Here is a 21,456-nt window from a genome sequence, read left to right as displayed (position 1 = left end):
TTAAAATAACTTAAATAAAAGGACTTCGTTAAGTAATTAACTGTCACGTGATTTCCTCCCTTTCTACGACCCTACGACATAACCACTTGGAAGGACAGTAGATAGTATGTCTGAGTAATTTTATCTTTTCCGATCGGACAGAAGTGAAGATTGAATGTACAATACATAAGGTACTCTTTTATAGAGTAGGTACAGCATTATTTCAACATGAGTTACTAGTACGAAGGACGAAACTGGTAATTGGGACTGGGTACAAATAGTCTATAGTGCGATAATATGCATATTAGAACTGAAGCCTGTATCGAAATGAACGACCACCATTTTCAAAAATGTGTTTAAATATCCATATTATGATTATTTTTCAATTTAACTTCATTCTCTATAGTGTACGCTAATGTGCTGTAGACAGTATAATATACACTGCATAATGAATACGTCCACATGGACAGCTCAGTGCGTGAGTAAAAACATTCATTGTTAATACTGTACTGTATTTTGATTAAACAAAAACCTAATGAAAATTATCGAACTCATAAGCGCGATATTTCCTAGTTTACGTAAATGGATGAACTACTTTTCTTCCCTCCTATACCTAGTAAAGTGATTTGTTTGTATATTACGCCAGTATCATCGAACTCCAGTCGCGGAAGGGGTAGCAAACGGCGCTGATACAGAGGTATAGCCAAGTTAATATTAAAAATGTTAGTAAAAATAAAATGATGTCCCTGTACATACATACATACATACATACATACATACATACATACATACATACATACATACACGCACGCACGCACGCACAGCCTACATAAACATGCGCACTCGTACGCGCACACAAACATATGCACATGCAAAGTTTCTCTAATTCCCTAGAATTCGAAAAATTAACTACGAAATACTGCATTGTATGGTATAAGACTTTCAGTCCAGTTTCTTAATTTATTCCTGGACAACTTAGATTTTAATGAATAAAAAGTATTAAAAAAATATGCTACTACAGTATATTAAAATGCACTAATGTGAAATTAAATTAGCACAAATAAATTGTCATTGGGACTCTGAAAAGTCATTTTTACTCTTCAGAAACTAGACTACATATTCCAAACAATATATTGTCCGCGCAACTTATCTAGGCACCTGGGTTCCCTAGTGCTCTCTCGCTACCCGTAGCAATCTGCTGGCTTCTGACCGTCGCTGCAGCAGTTGTACGTACAGTTACAAAAACATCATTCGGTATTTAATTTCAGTGTATTCTATTGAATATTGTAGGTGAAAGTATTGGTTTCACAAAATAACAAACATAAATAAATTACATTTTTCTTCTTCTGTGTGCTATACAGTATGATCACAACTCCAATTATTACAATATTCGTATCTGGCCGTGAGCTACTGATGGTAAGCGATACATGAAGTCTTTAACTAGAAGCACAGGTCTGTGTTGTTGGGTTTCCAAAAAGTTCACTTTCACATAGTCATTATCAATATTCTTCTTCTTCTTCTTCTTCTTCTTCCTCCTCCTCCTCTTTCCTTCTTCATTATCATCATCATTATCATCAATCATCACAGTCATCACTGCTGGTGTCGTCTAGACGTATTATAAAATCCATAAATTATTAGGGAAAACACTTGAAGCAAGTAAAGAGATACGTTTCCAAATAAATCCCGAAAAGACAAAGTATATGATTACGTCTCGTGACTAGAATATAGTACAGCAACAGTAACAAATGTAAATGACACTCGGAGGAAATTAAAAGCAGAATAAATAGGGGAAATGCCTGCTATTATTAGGTTGAGAAGATTTTGTTATCCAGACAGTTCTCAAAAAAGCTGAAAGTCAGAATTTACAAAACAGCATCGGATGTTCTGTATGGTTGTGAAACTTGGACTCTCACTTTGAGAGAGAAACAGAGGCTAAGGGTGTTTGAGAATAAGGTGCTTAGGAAAATATTTGAGGCTAACAGGGGTGAAGTTACAGGAGAGTAGAGAAAGTTACACAACACAGAACTGGACGCATTTTATTCTTCACCTGACATAATTAGAAACATTAAATCCAAACGTTTGAGGAGGGCAGGACATGTAGCACGTATGGGCGAATCCAGAAATGTATATAGACTGTTAGTGGGATGCTGGAGGGAAAAGACCTTTGGGGAAGCCGAGACATTGATGGGAGGTTAATATTAAAATGGATTTGAAGAAGGTGGGATATGATTACTGTAGAGACTGATTAATCTTGCTCAGGGTAGGGACCGATGGCGGGCTTATGTGAGGGTGGCAATGAACCTCTGGGTTTCTTAAAAGTCGTAAGTAAGTAAGACATTTCTCTTTTGCCTCTTGATCTCAACAAACAACCACTGACCTTATTATCTCCCTCTCCTTACTGTGTAGGCTATATTAAAATTAAATTACGGTTTATTTAACGACGCTCGCAACTGCAGAGGTTATATCAACGTCGCCGGTGTGCTGTAATTTTGTCCCGCAGGAGTCCTTTTACATGACAGTAAATCTACGACATGAGCCTGTCGCATTTACACACACCTAAATGCCATCGACTTCGGCCGGGATCGAACCGGCAATCTCGAGTATAGAAGGCGCCTATAATCTTGTTGCATCTCGTATTACTACCGGCCATTGCATAAATATGTCTTCACAGAACGTAAATTACTGTAAGTACAGATCACACTAAGCAAGCAAATGTATTTTACCCGCCTCGTAGAACATCCTTCCCTCTCCTGCCCAGCTACCGCTACAAGCAACCCCGCCATACCTCGCACCCCGCTCTTTTAGCTGCCCAGATAAGTTGCGCGAACAGTAATTAGAAGCAATGATTTTTTTTTCTGAAGAAAAAGATGGTGTGCCTCTGTGTAGAATGTATTATAGCAGACTTAGAGATGGTTAGTGTCCAATGCATGGGAATTCTGTCTTCTTTAATCTCTTTTTGTCCAACTTTAAACTTTCAAGCCATAAGAGGAATTCACATTAAAAACATCATGATTAACTATTTCCTCAGTTCCATTATGAAAAATACAACAAAAAGCGGCCAGAACGCCGTTCCTCCAGAAAGAAAGCAATGATTAGAAGTTTGTTTAAATAAATAAATAAATGTAAAAAATTAGATACATTTCACAATTCTTCAGCAAAATACATAGGCTGATGTAAGCTGATTCAGTCTATAGTTGTTAAGTAGGGAACAATTCAAATGTGGTAGAATCAAAATTATTCAATATAGCCTGTTGTTCACTCTCATAAACGTCAATTTGTGAGTAATCACATAATGATAACTACTTAATTATTCGTATTGTAATCACTTAGCCCATAATATGAAGACACTATTATCATTCGTTTAACGCAATCTGATCTATGACTATACTCATATAGAAAACATTCTTGAGATCTGGCCACACGATGAAGATGTCACGAACTCACTACGCACAATATTGTCTTCTCTCATGTATCTCGCAATCTCAGATCTAACAACACAGTATAACATCCCCATTACTCACCATATTGTAGTCGTTCAGGTAGTCTGGAGTCTGAATGACTGAAAGACGATATTGTATCACGTAGAGATGAATCATGTATGTGGACAATGTGAGTCGACTTAACGGCACGAAGACCTCCGACGAGGAAATAGTGTTGAAAATTCCTGTAAAAATTTACATTCTATGTTTCAACAATGTATTACCTTGCAAATTTCGTGTCAATACTTTTACAACACTTAGTGAGATACAATGAAATAAATCTTATGAATTTGTATTCAGAAGTCCATTTAATGTCCCATCTCATGCTTCCTTAAAATTAAATGGTTTAACTGTGAACATTAATTTGTTAGCCTACTTCAATTTTCTTCGAGAAATTTTGTCCTTGCCGAGATACACAACAACAGAACTACTAACTTTGAAATATTGTCCTTATCGAGATAGTCCACATAACTACTTAGTTTAAAAAATTGTCCTTATCGAGATAGTCCACATAACTACTTACTTTAAAATATTGTCCATATCGAGATGGTCCACATAACTACTTACTTTAAAATATTGTCGTTTTGAGATAGTCCACATAACTACTTACTTTAAAATATTGTCGTTATCGAGATAGTCCACATAACTACTTACTTTAAAATATTGTCGTTATCGAGATAGTCCACATAACTACTTACTTTAAAATATTGTCGTTATCGAGATAGTCCACATAACTACTTACTTTAAAATATTGTCCATATCGAGATGGTCCACATAACTACTTACTTTAAAATATTGTCCATATCGAGATGGTCCACATAACTACTTACTTTAAAATATTGTCGTTATCGAGATAGTCCACATAACTACTTACTTTAAAATATTGTCGTTATCGAGATAGTCCACATAACTACTTACTTTAAAATATTGTCGTTATCGAGATAGTCCACATAACTACTTACTTTAAAATATTGTCGTTATCGAGATAGTCCACATAACTACTTACTTTAAAATATTGTCCTTGCCGAGATAGTCCACAACAACAGAACTACTTACTTTGGAAAACGTATTACATGTCTTTCACGTGTTAAATTTTATGTTACCTGTTAACACGTGAAAGACATCTAATACGTTTTCCAAAGTGATATAGTGTTAAAAGTTGTGTAATCAAGATGTATAGAACTACTTACTTTGAAATATTTTCCTTGCCGAGATAGTCCACAACAGAACTACATGTACTTTGAAATATTATGCGTGCCGAGATAGCCCACAACAACAGAACTACTTACTTTGCAATATTGTCCTTGCCGATATAGTCCACAACAACAGAACTACTTACTTTGAAATATTTTCCTTGCCGATATAGTCCACAACAACAGAACTACTTACTTTGAAATATTTTCCTTGCCGATATAGTCCACAACAACAGAACTACTTACTTTGAAATATTTTTCTTGCGGATATAGTCCACAACAACAGAACTACTTACTTTGAAATATTTTTCTTGCGGATATAGTCCACAACAACAGAACTACTTACTTTGAAATATTTTCCTTGCCGAGGTAATCCACAATAACAGAAATACTTACTTTGAAATATTTTCCTTGTCGACATAGTCCATAACAGAACTACTTACTTTGAAATATTTTCCTTGCCGATATAGTCCACAACAGAACTACTTACTTTGAAATATTTTCCTTGTCGACATAGTCCATAACAGAACTACTTACTTTGAAATATTTTCCTTGCCGATATAGTCCACAACAGAACTACTTACTTTGAAATATTTTCCTTGCCGATATAGTCCACAACAGAACTACTTACTTTGAAATATTGTCTTTGCCGATATAGTCCACAACAACAGAACTACTTACTTTGAAATATTTTCCTTGCCGATATAGTCCACAACAACAGAACTACTTACTTTGAAATATTGTCTTTGCCGATATAGTCCACAACAAGAGAACTACTTACTTTGGAATATTGTCCTTGCCGAGATAGTCCAAAACAACAGAACTTACTTACTTTACGATGTAGTTTATAATTATGATGTTAAATATTCTGATTCCAATAAATAATGTTTGATACTGCTGTTATTAGTCTAAAATGTACAGCTTACAAGTCGTTCGTGTTACATAACTATGAAATTTACTCATCATATTAATTTCTGTACTAATAGAAAAGCTGGCAGCAAGACACGCAGATTGAAGTGACGATTGCAATTACGTAATGTTTCGAATGAACCAGATATATTGAAATGCGTGCAGCACAAGTCATTGATCTGCGGTATTGTGACTGTTCGTTTATTTCTTATGATAAAATAAAACTATCCAAGATAGTTAGCCGATAGGAAGATTTTAATTGTGATAATTATTTTAGTCGATGTCTCATGCTTTATTATTCTCGTAAATAGACCTAAATACATACGGTCTTTTTCCATTCTATAGGTAATAACCAATAGCACTGAAATATTAATATTTTAACTAAGAATAAAATATCTTCTGAAGGATGCTCTGGAAAGAATGGTCAACGAAAGAAAAGTTCGGGGCAGAAGAAATTATCACATGATAGACAACATTATGATTATGATATATGGATCGAATGCGGAAACTAAGAGGAAGACGGAAAAGAGAGAGGTAATCACTTCTGAAATTATCGCAACAATAGGACGTATCAGTATTTTCGAGGCTCATCGGTGTAAAATCTTTTTAAGGGATACGTGGAAGTCAACTAGGCAATATGGAATGGATCAGTATGTTCATTATGTAATTTTTGTTGGTGTTGTTTTGTAAGGATTTGAAAAAAGAACTCTTGCGTATAATGTATTTTTAATAGAGTATGCTATGTGAAAAATACTGGGACTTTTAACCGTGTACACTGGGTTTTTAATATTGCGTCTTGGCAGGTGAACAATATATTAAAGAATTTGTCTTATTTCGGCTTCAAATTATCGTTTAAACCCGAAAGATTTAAAAAAAAAAAGAACAGGGAAGAATGTATATTAAGCCATCGAACTAATTCCTTGTACAGGGACATCACTTTATTTTTACCAACATTTTTAACATTAACCTGGCTATACTCGGAAACACTGTTCCCCCTTCCATTACAGGAGTTTGATGTTACTAGTGCAATATGTAAACAAATCATTTTACTAGGTATAGGAGGAGAGAAAAGTAGAGTATCCATTTATGTTGTAGGGAAATACGATATTACGATTTTCAGTTTGATCATCACTTTTACGGAATTTATCAAAATACAGTAGAGTAGTAACATTTTTTTTCAAAAACTCAACTTTTCAGGTGGCTATGTTCGTTATGTAATGTCTACTTTATTTAGCATATTAATTATTGATGTTAACATACAATATAGAGAGTGCATTTAAATTGAAGGGGTCATAAGTAAAGGGCAGTAAGTGCACTTAAGTTACTTTTGAGAAAATGGGGTTTAAATATTTAAGCTTTCGTAAAATCGGTGAAATTTTTATTTAAATTTTAATGTGTGATGCGATTAAAATATCCCTTTGCCACTAAAATTTTAGATACTTTAGCTTATACTGGATGCATTTAACTCATGTTATTACAGATATCACTAGCATTCCTTTGCTTCTAGCCACCTCAATTCAAAATAAGCTAATCTGAATTTTTAAACAAGTTGCTGAAAATGGTTGTCGTTCATTACAATTCAATTCAGTACGCATATTATTAAAAACATTTTGAATCATATTCTCTGAAATTGAATTCGTTTCTTGAATATAATTTTTTAGTACGATATTATTAATATAGGTTCTTTCTTCTATAGAAAACGCAATCATATTTATGAAACACACTATACACTGCAGTGTTTACTTCACTGCTTGAAGACTTCGAACGCAACAGCGGCCGTAAGTTTGTGTGTCTGACGGGAGCAAGGACATTAGTGAAGGGGTGAGAGTGAAGTACATTCAGAAATGCAGGTACAATAAAAATGCAAGTAAAAATAAAATGATGTCCCTGTATATGTGCAGGAGAGTTGATATGTTGCATTCAGAAATCGAAGTTATTTTTGTATTTTTATTGCATTGATATGTTAGCTTGCTAAAACCTATCAATTTGGTGCAAGTGTACGAAAGAAGAGAGGGGGAGTGGTTGCACAAAAATGTAAGGCAAATACACTATTCTCACTCATTTTATGACAAAACTAAATAAATGTAATTATATTTCAAATTACCTCCATAACCTGTGAGACAAACCACGATGAACAGAACTACCACTAAGGCCCACACCACGTGGTAAAAGGCAAGATAAATTGCAGACTCAGTTGCGTTGTACACCTCCTTATAGTCTGGCTGAACAAAGGGATGAGTAGCAGCCATTACAGCACATGCTAGTAAAATGATAATGATCCATGCCACAATTCCCAGGAAAGGCTGAAATCAAAATTAAAATATAGTACATTAGCCTACTTCTAATCAGAATTCCACTAATTAAAATATGACACCACAGCAGTGATGTCAACGACAGCGCAAGCGTGCCTCACCGACCGTATGCGCTGATCAGAGCAAGTACGGCACGCAGGTACAAGTCACTGGCAAACATAGTAAGGGTTGTACATTACACATTGAGGAAGAAGTCGTTCAGCAAGTTTTAGGCTGATTGGACTCTTGACTTCTTATGTAGTGAAAGAGGAGATAATGTTCTTTGTCTGATATATGGAAAGCATTTACTTAAAAAAAAGAAGCAGTGTGAAACGCCTCAAATTATTAGTCGATTTACAAATTTTGTTACTTTATTGACATTAAATTGTAATAAATATATGTGTACATGTAGTACGGAGGTTCCCCCTCACCGCATTGCATTTACGTTTACAGAATAAAGTACAAAAAGAGTATGTTGCTAATAGCGTAGATTCGATACGAGTTGTCTAAAAAATTGTCCAAACATGTCGTCCATCAGTTTTACAATATTCCTACCATTGTGATGTCCTTTGGTGAAGTCGATGAAAAGTTCTGTCCAGGTTCTTTGAATTGCGTGAACAGAGCCAAGTTGGAAGATCGCTTTGCCGGCTAATATATCCAAAGGTACGAATATTTGCGGCGCAAATTATTTCTATACCCATTTGGCAGTACATACGTATGTGAGCAATTTTCCTCACTTATGAACCTCATAAAACCAAGCCTAAGATCAAGATTATCAGATGATATTAAGCGTGCTATGCTATGTCATGCTGCAGAAAATAACATAAGGACATAAGGTTGGTGTCCGCAAAAACCAGAAAAAGCACTTCTGTATTAGACGAGAAGTCAGGAGTTTAAATTTGTTTTTAGAAATGTGATGTTCATATAATAAGTACACGGTTAAGTAAGAAACAGTTACATAGCAATTAATTAGGTCGGTCTCATTATCTAAAACCGCTAAGATAAAGAAAATATTATGTTTGTTATTTGTTGTAGGCCTATTATTTCATTTCTCCATATGCAGAATGTCCTATAATTTCTTTCACTTTTGTCTAGATAATTTTAAAACAGGAAAAGTGTTTTATGCTAATTGGATTATTAAATAATTATATAAAACTTAATTAGATTCTAGCTATTATCTGGAACTGTATAAGTTAAGGAGAAGTTATGTTTATTATTTATTGTAGTTTAATATTTTATAATTCATTGCATTTATTAGAGAGGTGCATTCTACAAAACATTTCCCGATTTATAGTTGTCTTGTATGAATTTAATACGTTATCTATTACTTAAAAGCAGTTTAATTCATCTTGCAGTAGTAGGCCAATAGAGTTCAATTTGCTCACCCCTTCTTGCTCACTGCTGCTGCCTGAAGAACAGATTCATTGCAACCAGTGAGCGCTTGATCGCACGCAGAATCTTCTACGTGCTTTGACCGTGACATCGCTGTACTACAGTAAAATAATTTTTCTGTTAACAATCGGAAGAGAAGCAGAGCAGACGTATTACAGCCGAGCTTCGTCAAGCATAAGTGATACGTGTACGAAAATAAAAAGGAACTGTGCCATGTACAGAAATAAAATAAGTGTTGAAACTAATGTGAATAAAGCAAGAATCTGAAAATTCAATATGAGAAGAGGAAAAGTAGTGAAAGTACATGAATTCTGTGTGAAAGAAGAATTGAAATGGAACTTAGGGGAAGATACAGTAATGCTAATAATAAATAGGAAGAATCAAAATGGATCCAGAACATGCAAATAAGACAGGGGAAACGCTGTAGGAAGTAATCATAGAGTAAATTAAGGTAACCTACATGAAAATCAACCGAGAAATAAAACAAAACTCACAATATTTCATTCAGACAATAGCAAGTGTGAAATTAGGAATTAAAGCCAACAATAAGAGGATTGAAGAAACAATAAAATCAAATGAAGAATAAAATTAGTATTCAGAATTAACAAGAGGAAAAGAACTTGACAATCTTCGGCTTAAAAGAAAATAGACAGGAATGTGGAGTGGAAACGTATGATTCAGTTTCCAACGAATGTTGGAAGCTATTCAATCTGAATGTTAGCGAAGGTCACATGGAAGAAGGATATAGACTAGTCAAAGACAGAAATCGTCCAATTGTAGTAAAATTAATAAGCATGAGAGTAAAAGAATTATGAGTAAACTGAAGAACCTAAAGGGAACAAAAATTAGAATATATGCCTGTCTAGTGTTGGTACGTAGGTAATAGGCCTATATACCTTCCACTACACGGCATTGAATTGTGTGTAGGAAAGGAGGAGATGGTTAAACAGAAGAGAGAAAGAAAGAAAGAAAGAAAGAAAGAAAGAAAGAAAGAAAGAAAGAAAGAAAGAAAGAAAGAAAGAAGAAAGAAAGAAGGGAGGAAGGGAGAGGGAAGGAGGAAGAGGGGAAGAGAAATATAAAGAGAGAGAGAGAGAGAGAGAGAAAGAGAGAGAAATAACTGTGGAAGAGTGGTTTGCAGACAAAGACAAAAAATTCAGACAGAATATTCCTTTATGACCGCTATAATAAATTTTAGAGTCAAAAGATGATTATGTTGAATAAATAACAATTTATACATATATTCATACATGAGGTCTCGCTGTCCTCATTGAGTAATTAAGACTACTATTTTACGTTAGTAGTCAACATGTAGATATCTATTAATTTGAGAAAAATTCGTTCCGGCACCGGGAATCGAACTTGGGACCTCTCAGCTCTGCGTGCTGAGCGCTCTTTCCAACTGAGCTATGCTGTGACGCGGTTTCCGGCGTATCGTCAATGGCCTACTACCTGCATTTTAGACGTCATATACGTCATATATGCAGCAGCGCATATTTAAATGACTTTATGGCCAGTATTCAATAAAACTGTTGTTAAATATGGCCGTAAAGTCAACCGACAACAGTGTGTTTCACTTGGTAATCAGTTCTCCCAATGGGGATGCACAAAGGTGGGAGTGCCGCAGGGCTCCGTATTAGGGCCACTACTCTTCTCTATATACATTAATGACGTATCAAAGAACTTACAGTATTACCGATATCACCTCTATGCCGACGACCTACAACTTTACAGACATTTCAGACCCAATAGATCAATGAATCAATTGACACGTTGAATTGTGACCTAGCCACTGTCTTCACTTGGGCGGCCAATTTCGGACTCGCTCTTAATCCAAGTAAGACTCAAGCTATAATTATTGGTCATAAGCGTTTAGTTAACTCTCTTAATAACAGTAATCTTGCAGTTGTTACACTTAACAACACGCTAATCCCTTATTCATCTGTCTTAAATAATCTTGGCTTCTTTTTCGATAATAATCTAAATTGGAATTTTCAAGTTAAAGAAATGATAAAAAAAAAATCTGTTCCTCCATTCACTGTTTGAGTCGCTTAAGAAACTTCTTGCCCCAGCAAACTAAAACTTACCCTAGTACAAACCCTAGTAATGCCGCATTTCGATTATTGTGACGTTTTGTTAAGTGACCTAAGTTCTGAACAGTCAAGTTACAGCGAGTTCAGAATATGTGCGTCAGATACGTATGCAACATCCGACGATATGATCACATATCACCGTCCTTCGCAAGTCTTTCGTGACTCCGACTTAAAGAACGTAGAGCTTTACACTCTTTGTCTTTACTCTCTCGAATTCTGCACACTTCAACACCAAATTACCTTTCGTCTCGTTTCTCTTATCTATACTCTAACCACGACGTAAATACCAGATCACTTATCTGTGGCACGCTAAGTATACCTCTTCATAGAACAACTCGTTATTCATCATCTTTTACAGTATCCACCTCGCGACAATGGAATTCCCTGTCACAAAGTTTTAGGGGCTGGAAGACAATAAACACTTATAAAAACAGCTTAAAAGATAACCTTCTTAGCATTTCACTCCAATCATACTGACTTAAACTATCACTGTCTACATTGTTACTCCTTCCTTTAGACATGCATCCTGATAGTGCTGTATTTTCAAAATTGTCTTATAATAATCTCTTTCTATTATCTAACATTATTTGAAATATATCAACATTCTATGTATTTTAGCTTAGGGCCTAATTCTGCTACATAGTTTGTATTTCAGTGTTTAATTAATAGATCATAGTATTTTGTTGTTTAATTCGTAAATAACTATTGTATACATGTAGCTCTTATCTAAATCAAATTGTTGAATTCTTTGTAAGTTCATACATATGTATGTATACTTTTTGCTGGTAGTGTGGAAGAGAAGACCTTACGGCCTTAACTCTGCCAGCTAAAATAAATCATTATTATTATTATTATTATTATTATTATTATTATTATTATTATTAAAGTCATTTAAATATGCGCTCCTGCATATATGACTTATAAGTCTAAAATGCACGTAGTAGGCCATTGACGAAACAAATGAGGAGAGTTCCAACATAGCTCAATTAGAAAGAGCACTTAGCGCGCAGAGCTGAGAAGTCTCGGGTTCGATTCTCGGTGCCGCAACGAATGTTTCTCAAATTAATAGATAAATAACAATTTGTTTTTAGTTAGAGTAACATTTTCCATGTTAGTGTAAGAAATGTTCCATACCGCCTCGTATTATAATCAGGTTGTTAAAACTATTTGTCGATAATTTGTATTGAATATCAGAAGATTTATTTTAGTATATTATTTTACGACGCTTTATCAACATCTAAGGTTATTTAGCGTCTGAATGAGATGAAGGTTATAATGCCAGTGAAATGAGTCCGGGGTCCAACACCGAAAGTTACCCAGCATTTGCTCATATTGGGTTGAGGGAAAACCCCGGAAAAAACCTCAACCAGGTAACTTGCCCAGACCGGGAATCGAACCCGGGCCACCTGGTTTCGCGGCTAGACGCTCTAACCATTACTCCACAGGTGTGTACAATATCAGAAGAGGAACATTACGACTCTGCATTGCAACCTAGATGTAGTGTAATGCGCTAACCCTCGAACTGGGCGCTTTCCAAACCTGCAGACGACACTAAGGTTCGCAGTGTACTCATGTTTCGAGCAGACAAGTCTACTCTCCTTCCGTGCTTCGCCGGCCAGAGTTGGCAGAATGTTTGTGAATATTTATCGCCAAACAGTCGCTCTCTTGTACGTTTGAATGCAACACGCTGCCCAGTGAATTTAACCCGAGCTATAGTAATGATGAGAATGACATGTAGCCTACATAGGGTAAATGATAACGAAATGAGTCCAAGGTCCAATGACGAAAGTTAAGGATACGCTCCAATTGGTTGATGGAAAATCTCGAAAAAGAAAACAATCAGATAACTTTAACAAAAACTAACGCAATGGGCTTTCTGAGGACTAGGCATCTAAGGACCAAAATAGTAATAGAGGATAAAATAATTGATCAGGTGAGTAGTTTCAATTATTTGGGTTGCAACGTATTCTATTGCGAAAATAACTATGTTAACAACAAAATAAATAAATTCCAGAGAATGTGCGGTACAATAAAAAGAACCTTATCCCGGAAAACACTAAAAGAGATCCAACTAAAATTCTATAAAGTCATGGCAGTCCTTGTTCTTATGTATGGCAGTGAAAACTGGGCATTGACTCGATCAAAAAGAAGAGGATAGAGACTGCAGAGATGAGATTTCTGAGATCAGTGGCAGGTTACACTCTATTGGACCAGAAAAGAAGCACAGACATAAGGACGGAACTGGGAATTTTCAACTTAAACGACAGATTAGCAAGACAAAAGAAAAACTGGAAAGAATAATAATAATAATAATAATAATAATAATAATAATAATAATAATAATGTTTTATTTTCGCTGGCAGAGTTAAGGAGAACATATATTAAGGTTGAATGAAGACAGATTCCCAAAAAAAAATACTGAACTACAGACCGGAAGGAAGGAGGAATGTCGGAAGATCCCGCAATAGATGGGAGGACACTTTCCAAGAGGAAGGAACAGGCCACCAGGCCTAAACCTTGAAGAAGAAGAAGAAGAAGAAGAAGAAGAAGAAGAAGAAGAAGATGATGATGATGATGATGATGATGATGATGATGATGATGATAACTTGTTCTAACCAGGATTCGGACGCGGGACAGTCAGTCATGCTGACCGTTACTCCACAGGTGTGGGCCTTGCGAAGCTTACATTTCATGTTATTCTAACACTCTGAATCACTATATATTCATAATCTGCAACATGAGACGATGAAGCAAAATCATACACAAACGGCTTTTCCTAAGAGCTGATCGAGGATGTCGCTGTTTCCAAAGGATACCGTTATGTCGCATTGTGCAAGCTGCGCTATTGTCACGCTAATTCAGTTTGAATATTTCTACTTGTTTACGCAGGTTAAAAAGAAAAGTAGTTCATCCACGTCGAATGTCGCACGTGGCATACACTTCAGTGTGAAAGCTGTCTTAAATAAAGAGATGAGAGAGACTAACAGCACAGTCTAGTATATACAGTCACGAAGGGTACTAGAAACAATAGGCTGTGCAGGTACTATTTCACATTGTCTGTAATGAGGCGATAGTAGCGATCCTAGTGGTTAGCAACTATCTATGGATGCATATTTACTACGTATTGAGCTTCGTGACTGTATATACTAGACTGTGCTAACAGTTTACTTACGTTTTGTTCGACACACTATGTGTCTTCGGTAATAAATTAAGGCTATGGACCGTATACGCATCTCTTAACGTTTCTTTGTTATCGGTCTTTCTTTTCAAACTTCTAAAGTCTAAAACAATAACTGGATACCGATACAAGATGAAATTAAAGTGAAAAATAGTTACAAAATGTCGACAATTTTAAAGTTAACATATGTCCCCGTTTCCCTAGGACAGTCCCCGAATTTTGCTTTTTGTCCCCGGAATATTCCCGGATTTTATAACTTTTCCCTGATACGCCAGGATTTGCATTGTTAATTATTAATATGGTTTAATGATCCTTGCTGTGATAAATTTTGCTAATGAAACTTTTCCGCTTTATCATGATGCCACAATCAAAACTGAAGGTGAGGACGTAACTGCAGTCGAGTCTTTCTTTGTTATCGAAGTTAATAAAAAATTAAACTCCAGGAAAAAAGAAGAGAAACATTCATTCTACCATCAATTAAGCAACTTTTGGTCATCTTCAGAGAAGTGATTCTTATTTCAAAACAAAATGCTCAGTATCTCTTATGAATTTTACGAAAATGCCGTTGAATACCTCAGTGCCTGTGACTATTCATTCATAAGAAATGTACTTATATTACTGGGACTTCGTCTAGAAAGAAAAATGTTTGAAGAGACAGTTCATTTTTTTTATGAAATATGTAGATGGACTTGGCCTCGCTGAAGATTATTTATTTGGTGAAATTTCTTGCTTGAAGAAGAAATATGTGACTTTAGAGAAAATGGCAAAGTGGAATGAAGAAAATGCTATTCTTTGCTCAAAATGGAGTGGATTTTTTTTTTTATAAATTGATTCCTTGTGCACAACTCCAGAATTTGATTGAACTGCCTCTGTACCCTGGAAATAATGCTTCAGTAGAGAAAGTTTCTTCAATGAACGTAATGTGAACATTCCAAAAATCCAGTAGAAACTGTTCGAGCTACAACTCCAACATGACCTGTCAGGAATTTTCTGAAAAAATTGGAATGCAGAGAAGGCCTGCTTAAAAAAATTCACTCTTCTGAAAAAACAATAGTTTAGTCTATAAATGGAATGAGAACCAGTATTTTAATTCTTTAAATTGTGTAAAAATAACATAAGTGAACGGTAACCCAACAGAAATGTTAAAAGTATTTTTATGTCGATCTGTCCCCGAAAATTGTGAAAAAATCCGGTAACTAATATAAATGGCACTCATACACTGTGAAAACTGTGCATTTAGTTTACTCTTAAGTTTTTCGTTTTCAAATTTATTTGAATATTTTCACTTGTCTATTTAAGTTTTTGTACAATAATTTTTTTTTTAATGAATAATCATCTGACCATTAATGTGTATTTTATTTCGGAAATATACTTTGGTACTTTTAATTTTAGTACTGCATTAATGGGAACTCGCAATAGCGTCGCATTAATTTGTAAAATCAAAGATCGCGGGTTCAATTCCCGATGAGTTCATGGATTTTCTCCATTCATCTAATCTTTCTGGCCGCTCTAAGTCTCTGGGCTTTATCCAGTCTAAATTGATGAATGTCAGAGATACTTTCTTGGGGATAAAGGCGGTCAGCATGTAAGACTGACATTCCTGCTGGTACTAATGCTGATTTTATAGTAAAGATGAAAACCTTAACATCCCACTACACTTTGAATCTCTACTCTCTAACAGTGATACTTTTATCTTTACTGTGCATTATGATTTTATGTTTCGGATATTGTTTCTCCTTAGTTTATGATATTCTTCTTTAACAAAATAATGTATCGCGCTGTTTCTAAGGAAAGCGAAAACTGCTCAACATCTTGTGCATATTCTAGGATGTGACCTAGCTATTCGTAATTGCATGAAATGTACTCGTACTACAGTCTTTCTGTATCTGCAAAATGTATTCGATACCAGTTTCATTGTGCAGTGAATCCCAGCGAACGTTCCCTGTATTTCTGTCGGCCGACTAGCAGCGGTTTCCCCCTCCTCCGCAAACTTCGCTAGCGCTAATGCTTGCATCCGCGAACTCACGGCGATTCGCAGGATTAAAACGTACGTACGTTAATAACATTCGGTACTCACCCTTCACACAGCAGCTACGGGAAGTGTTGCCCATCTTATATGATACCTAACTGCATCACATAATTCACAGAATCTGATTAATTAAACCTAATGATTAAATTATTATTGTTTTCGTACACGGAAGTCAGCGGGCAGAAAGTTTACGTCTGAAGTTTTCCCTTCATCTCTCAACGATTTATTTTTCCGTATATACGTTTTAAAAATGTGTGCATGTACTGAATATGTAACCATTGCAAAACTCAACACAACTTAATAAACATTGCTTATTTTTAGCTGGCTTACTTGCGTGTCTTTTCTGCCGTCTGTCAGGAACATACTGATAAAGCTTAGTTTGAAGGAATCATGCAACTTTTTAGTGGTAATTTCTACTCTCTTTCTCTTATTGCCGTACACTATGAATCTGATGCGTGAAGGATAATGTAAACACCAGTCAGGAGGAATAAAATAAGCCAAAATTACGAAAATCACCAGCTACTTAGGAGACGAACTCGTTAAATAGTCGAATTGGCAGTCTTATTGATTAGTCATAAAACAGGAATGTCCAATTTTTTTTAATCTATTACATTTATTAATATAACATAATACGCAAATTTTAATCTAACGAACCGCCGTGGAATCGCGGATGCAAGCATTGGCGCCATCGGGGTGACCTGCTGCTGGTGGATCGACAGAAACACTGAGAACGTTCTTTGGAACGCACTGTAGTATTAATGTTGAGATTCGCTTGTAGTTATATTTTAAGAATGAACAAACCACGCAATGTCCATTTCAACACAGTCTTCAAGACACTACAGTTCACTCGTTTCCCTTTCCTTTTCAAACAACTCTTGTTACAGCTGTATCTGACTGCGAGTCACTGCCGATCCGCGAAAGCGTGTATAGAAATACACTAGCCTAATAGAAAGGGATCAAACAAGCTGAAGTGAATTATGCAATATTTTAGAACATCGTTTCAAATCATGTTACATCCAAGAAACAAGTTTTTACTGGAATTACGAAAAACTGAATTGCTTCCAAACGAATAATTTTTCAAAAGAAGAGAAATGTGATGTTACAATGCTTCTGTGTATGTATAGAAACTAAAAAATAAAACCATTTCTTATTTATATTTCACGAAATTTAAGGGAATATTTTAGACTTAATACTTTTGAGCCGTACACGATAGTTGCGTTAGCAGAAACATATTATAAGATAAATCTCATACATAAAATGACGCATAATTATTATCAGCATTAAATAGCAATATTACTTATTTACAAATGGCTGTTAAGAAACCCGGAGGTTCATTGCCGCTCTCACATAAGCCAGTCATAGGTCCCTATCCTGAGCAAGATTAATCCAGTCACTACCATCATGTCCCACCCCCTCAAATCTCTTTTGAATCTATGCCTTGGTCTCGCAAAAGGTATTTTCCCCTCAGGTCTTCCAACTACTCTGTATGCATTTCTAGATTCACCTATAAGTGCTACATGTCCTGCCCATCTCAAACGTCTTGATTTAATGCTCCTTATTATGTTACATGTAGAATACAACGCGTGCAGTTCTGCGTTGTGTAACTTTCTCCATTCTGATGTAACTTCATCCCTCTTAACTCCAAATATTCTCCTAAGCATCTTATTCTCAAGCACCCTTAACTTCTGAGAGTCCAAGTTTCACAACAATATAGAACAACGAGTAATATAACTGTTCTATAAATTCTAACTTTCAGATTTTTCGAGAGCAGACTGGATGACAAAAGCTTCTCAACAGAATAACAACAGACATTTCCTATATTAATTTCCTCTCGAGTGTCATTTATATTTGTTACTGTTGCTCCAAGTACTGAACTTTTTCAACTTTTCAAAGGATAAATTTCCAATTTTTGTATTTCCATTTCGTACTTGGTCACGAGACAAAATCATATACTTTGTTTTTTCAGGATTTACTTCCAAACATATCTCATGACTTGCTTCAAGTTAAAGTCCCGTGTTTTCTCTTATAGTTTGTGGATTTTCTCCTAACATATTCACATCATCCACATAAACAAGCAACTCATGTAACCCGTTCAATTCAAAACCCTCCCTGTTTTCCTGGACTTTCCTAATGTCATACTCTAGAGCGAAGTTAAAAAGTAAAGGTGATAGTGCATCTCCTTGTTTTTGCCCGCAATGTATACTAGACAACTATTGGCAGTTTTCCAATCGTATAATATGACTGTACTTCCCCTCAAATCGACACATCACACTCAGCATAGGGAAACCACAGTCTAATATATACAGTCGCGCAACTTCAACACTTTTTTTGCCAACATTCACGACACTAGCGCTCAAGCGGCAAGCAAGACACTTATAGGTTGATACAGCCAGCACGTGCTTTAAAAGTATGAGAGATGTTATAATAACGTTTCATGCGTCGGAATAAAGGCAATGTGTGCAATGACGAAAATTGCAGTAACAACAAGTTTAAATCTCCGAATTTGCCGTTCTTCAGATTCCCTAAAGACCAAGAGAAAATCATAACTCAGTCATAACCTATAATCCGCGCTGTAGGTAGTCTACGTATTGTGTTCTATAAAACATTTATTAGTTATCAGTTACCTATTTGTATTTCAGGAAATAAAGTTTAAACAAAAACAAAGTAAATACATGTTACAGTATATTATTGTTTTGCAGAGATCATGTGTAAATGTGTAACCATTCCGATTTTGGATAATGTATCTACAGTTTTTAAATGCAAGTAATTCCATAATTTTTGTATTCGTGGTTTTTTTCTTTATATTTTTCAAAAGTTGAATGTTATATTGCATTCAAGTAGGGATCATGGTGTTAATTTTTCAAGAATTCATGGCGTATTATAATCCTTTATCAAAATATTCACTTCTTGAATAAATCCAGACTGTGTCGATACATTTCTGATGTGTTGGTGTAGATTCATGTGGCAGACGTATTAGGTTCTCAGGAAATAAAAGAGTCTTTTTAAATTTAATACAAAAAGCAATCTTTTCTGTAATAATTTGCATGACTGTTATTGGTGTTGATTTTACATTACCAGTGATTATTTGAGCCGTTCAGAGCAGAATGGTATAAGTCAAAATTAGGTAATGAGGTTTAAAGTAAAAATTCTGTAAAAATACAGCGCAAAGTAGCAATTAATATGTCCTTCGTGCTATTCACTGACTACTAATAATTTAAATAAATGCAATATTAACTGCTACTTTGTGCTGTATTTTACAGAATGTTTACTTTAACCCTCATTACCCATTTTTGACTTCACCACTTGTGCACTGAAAATAAAATTAGGCCTACATTTTCTGAGTTAATTGAAGTTACAATTTTTTCAACAAAATTGTGTATTCATTTGTTCTCACCTACGTCATAATAACAGTAAGTGTATGTAAATTACGTATTATATAGGTAGAGTAAGTTAAAATTAAGCTTATGTGTGAAAACTGGAAATGTAATGTAAAATGCGATAAACTTTCCATAAAAATTTAAACCATAATATCAGCATTATTAGCGACTCAAAATAATAAAAAACAATGGAAAAATAATGAACTTTGTAAATCAATGTCTGTCAAATTAAGGTTTAAATCTTCCCCTTTTTTATTTTTAAGTTTACCTCAACGGCCGAGTTCACCCCAATTTGCGGTATGGAAAATAGTTAATTTCTCAGGAAATAGGGAGAGAAGTTCACCACGCGATGTACCCTACGAGATATGCCCCTACAATTTTGACTCTTCTCACAGGAAATATAGAGTTCCAATGGTTCATAAATATATTTAGGAATGAATTGAATTAACCGTCCACGTATAAACAATTATATTATTTCAAACCATGATACGTGATCAGGGCCATGATTCAGTTGTAAGGAACAGAAAGAATTACGTTTATTCCCAGCTTCTGAAACTTGTAGATTAACTGCGTGTGAAATTCTTCTAGGATTCTAAAATAAAAATAATAATAAGAACCATATACACTTACTGTATAGCATAAAAAATATAAAATAAATTAAGCAAAACCCGTTTTCTGATGTGTTATCATATGTCGTGTGCACACTTTTAACTTGCCTGCCGCTAGAGGGCTACAGTCGCGCCAGCTGACAAATGTTGGCATATTTTATACATATGAGTTGCGCGACTGTATGTATTAGACTGTGGTGAAACACTACGTTATAACTACAAATAATCCTGACTGTGCATTAAACCACGGTCAGTGTGTAGCTTCAGGCATATCAGGTCATGATATAATCTATCTCGCATATTCTCTCAACTGTTCCAAGCCAGGGCGCAGAACTGTAACATTCCGTGACTTAAAACGCATAGACGATACAGCATTAACTGCAGACGCGCTGAAAGTACCGTGGCATACAATCTGGACATTACGGACAGTAGACGAAAAAATTGACCGGCTTAATGAATATATATATATATATATATATATATATATATATATATATATATATATATATATATATATATATATATATATATCGTTATTGGACAATCACGCGCCCATTCAGACGAGACGTGTAAAGAGTGCTCCTGCCCCCTGGATGACTACTGAAATCAAGACCCTAATGACTTCTAGAGACGTGGCACATCGTAAGTACAGACATGATAAAACTGACGCAAATCTTCAACATTATATACAGTTACGAAACAAAACGACGCAGGCAATAAGAAATGCATAACTGAGGTTTTTCCATGAACTTATAACATCGGACTCAGATTCAGTCGACCTGTGGAAGGACCTGCGAACAATAGGCTTAGGGCGCGGCAAGACTCAAGTAGACGGGACACCATTCACAGTAGACGCAATGAATGACCACTTTGTTTTGACACAAACAACGGGCGTGAACGGAACAATAAAACAACATACAATTGACTAACT

General features: G+C 35.3%; 1 protein-coding gene across 1 annotated transcript in view; it reads right to left on the bottom strand.

The window, feature by feature from the left end:
* LOC138705821 (nose resistant to fluoxetine protein 6-like) overlaps window positions 1-21,456 on the bottom strand; it is a 358,549-nt gene that overhangs the window by 15,384 nt on the left and 321,709 nt on the right. Inside the window, exons 11-12 of the mRNA XM_069834486.1 lie at window positions 7,665-7,863; window positions 3,501-3,643 (exon numbers count right to left, since the gene is read on the bottom strand). Coding sequence (XP_069690587.1) covers window positions 3,501-3,643; window positions 7,665-7,863 — 342 coding nt within the window. The remainder of the gene's footprint in view (window positions 1-3,500; window positions 3,644-7,664; window positions 7,864-21,456) is intronic.

Source organism: Periplaneta americana, chromosome 9 (assembly GCF_040183065.1).
Source record: "Periplaneta americana isolate PAMFEO1 chromosome 9, P.americana_PAMFEO1_priV1, whole genome shotgun sequence".
Lineage (NCBI taxonomy): Eukaryota > Metazoa > Arthropoda > Insecta > Blattodea > Blattidae > Periplaneta > Periplaneta americana.
The sequence above is the reverse complement of the archived record's forward strand: the minus strand, read 5'-3'. Positions and strand labels throughout refer to the sequence as shown.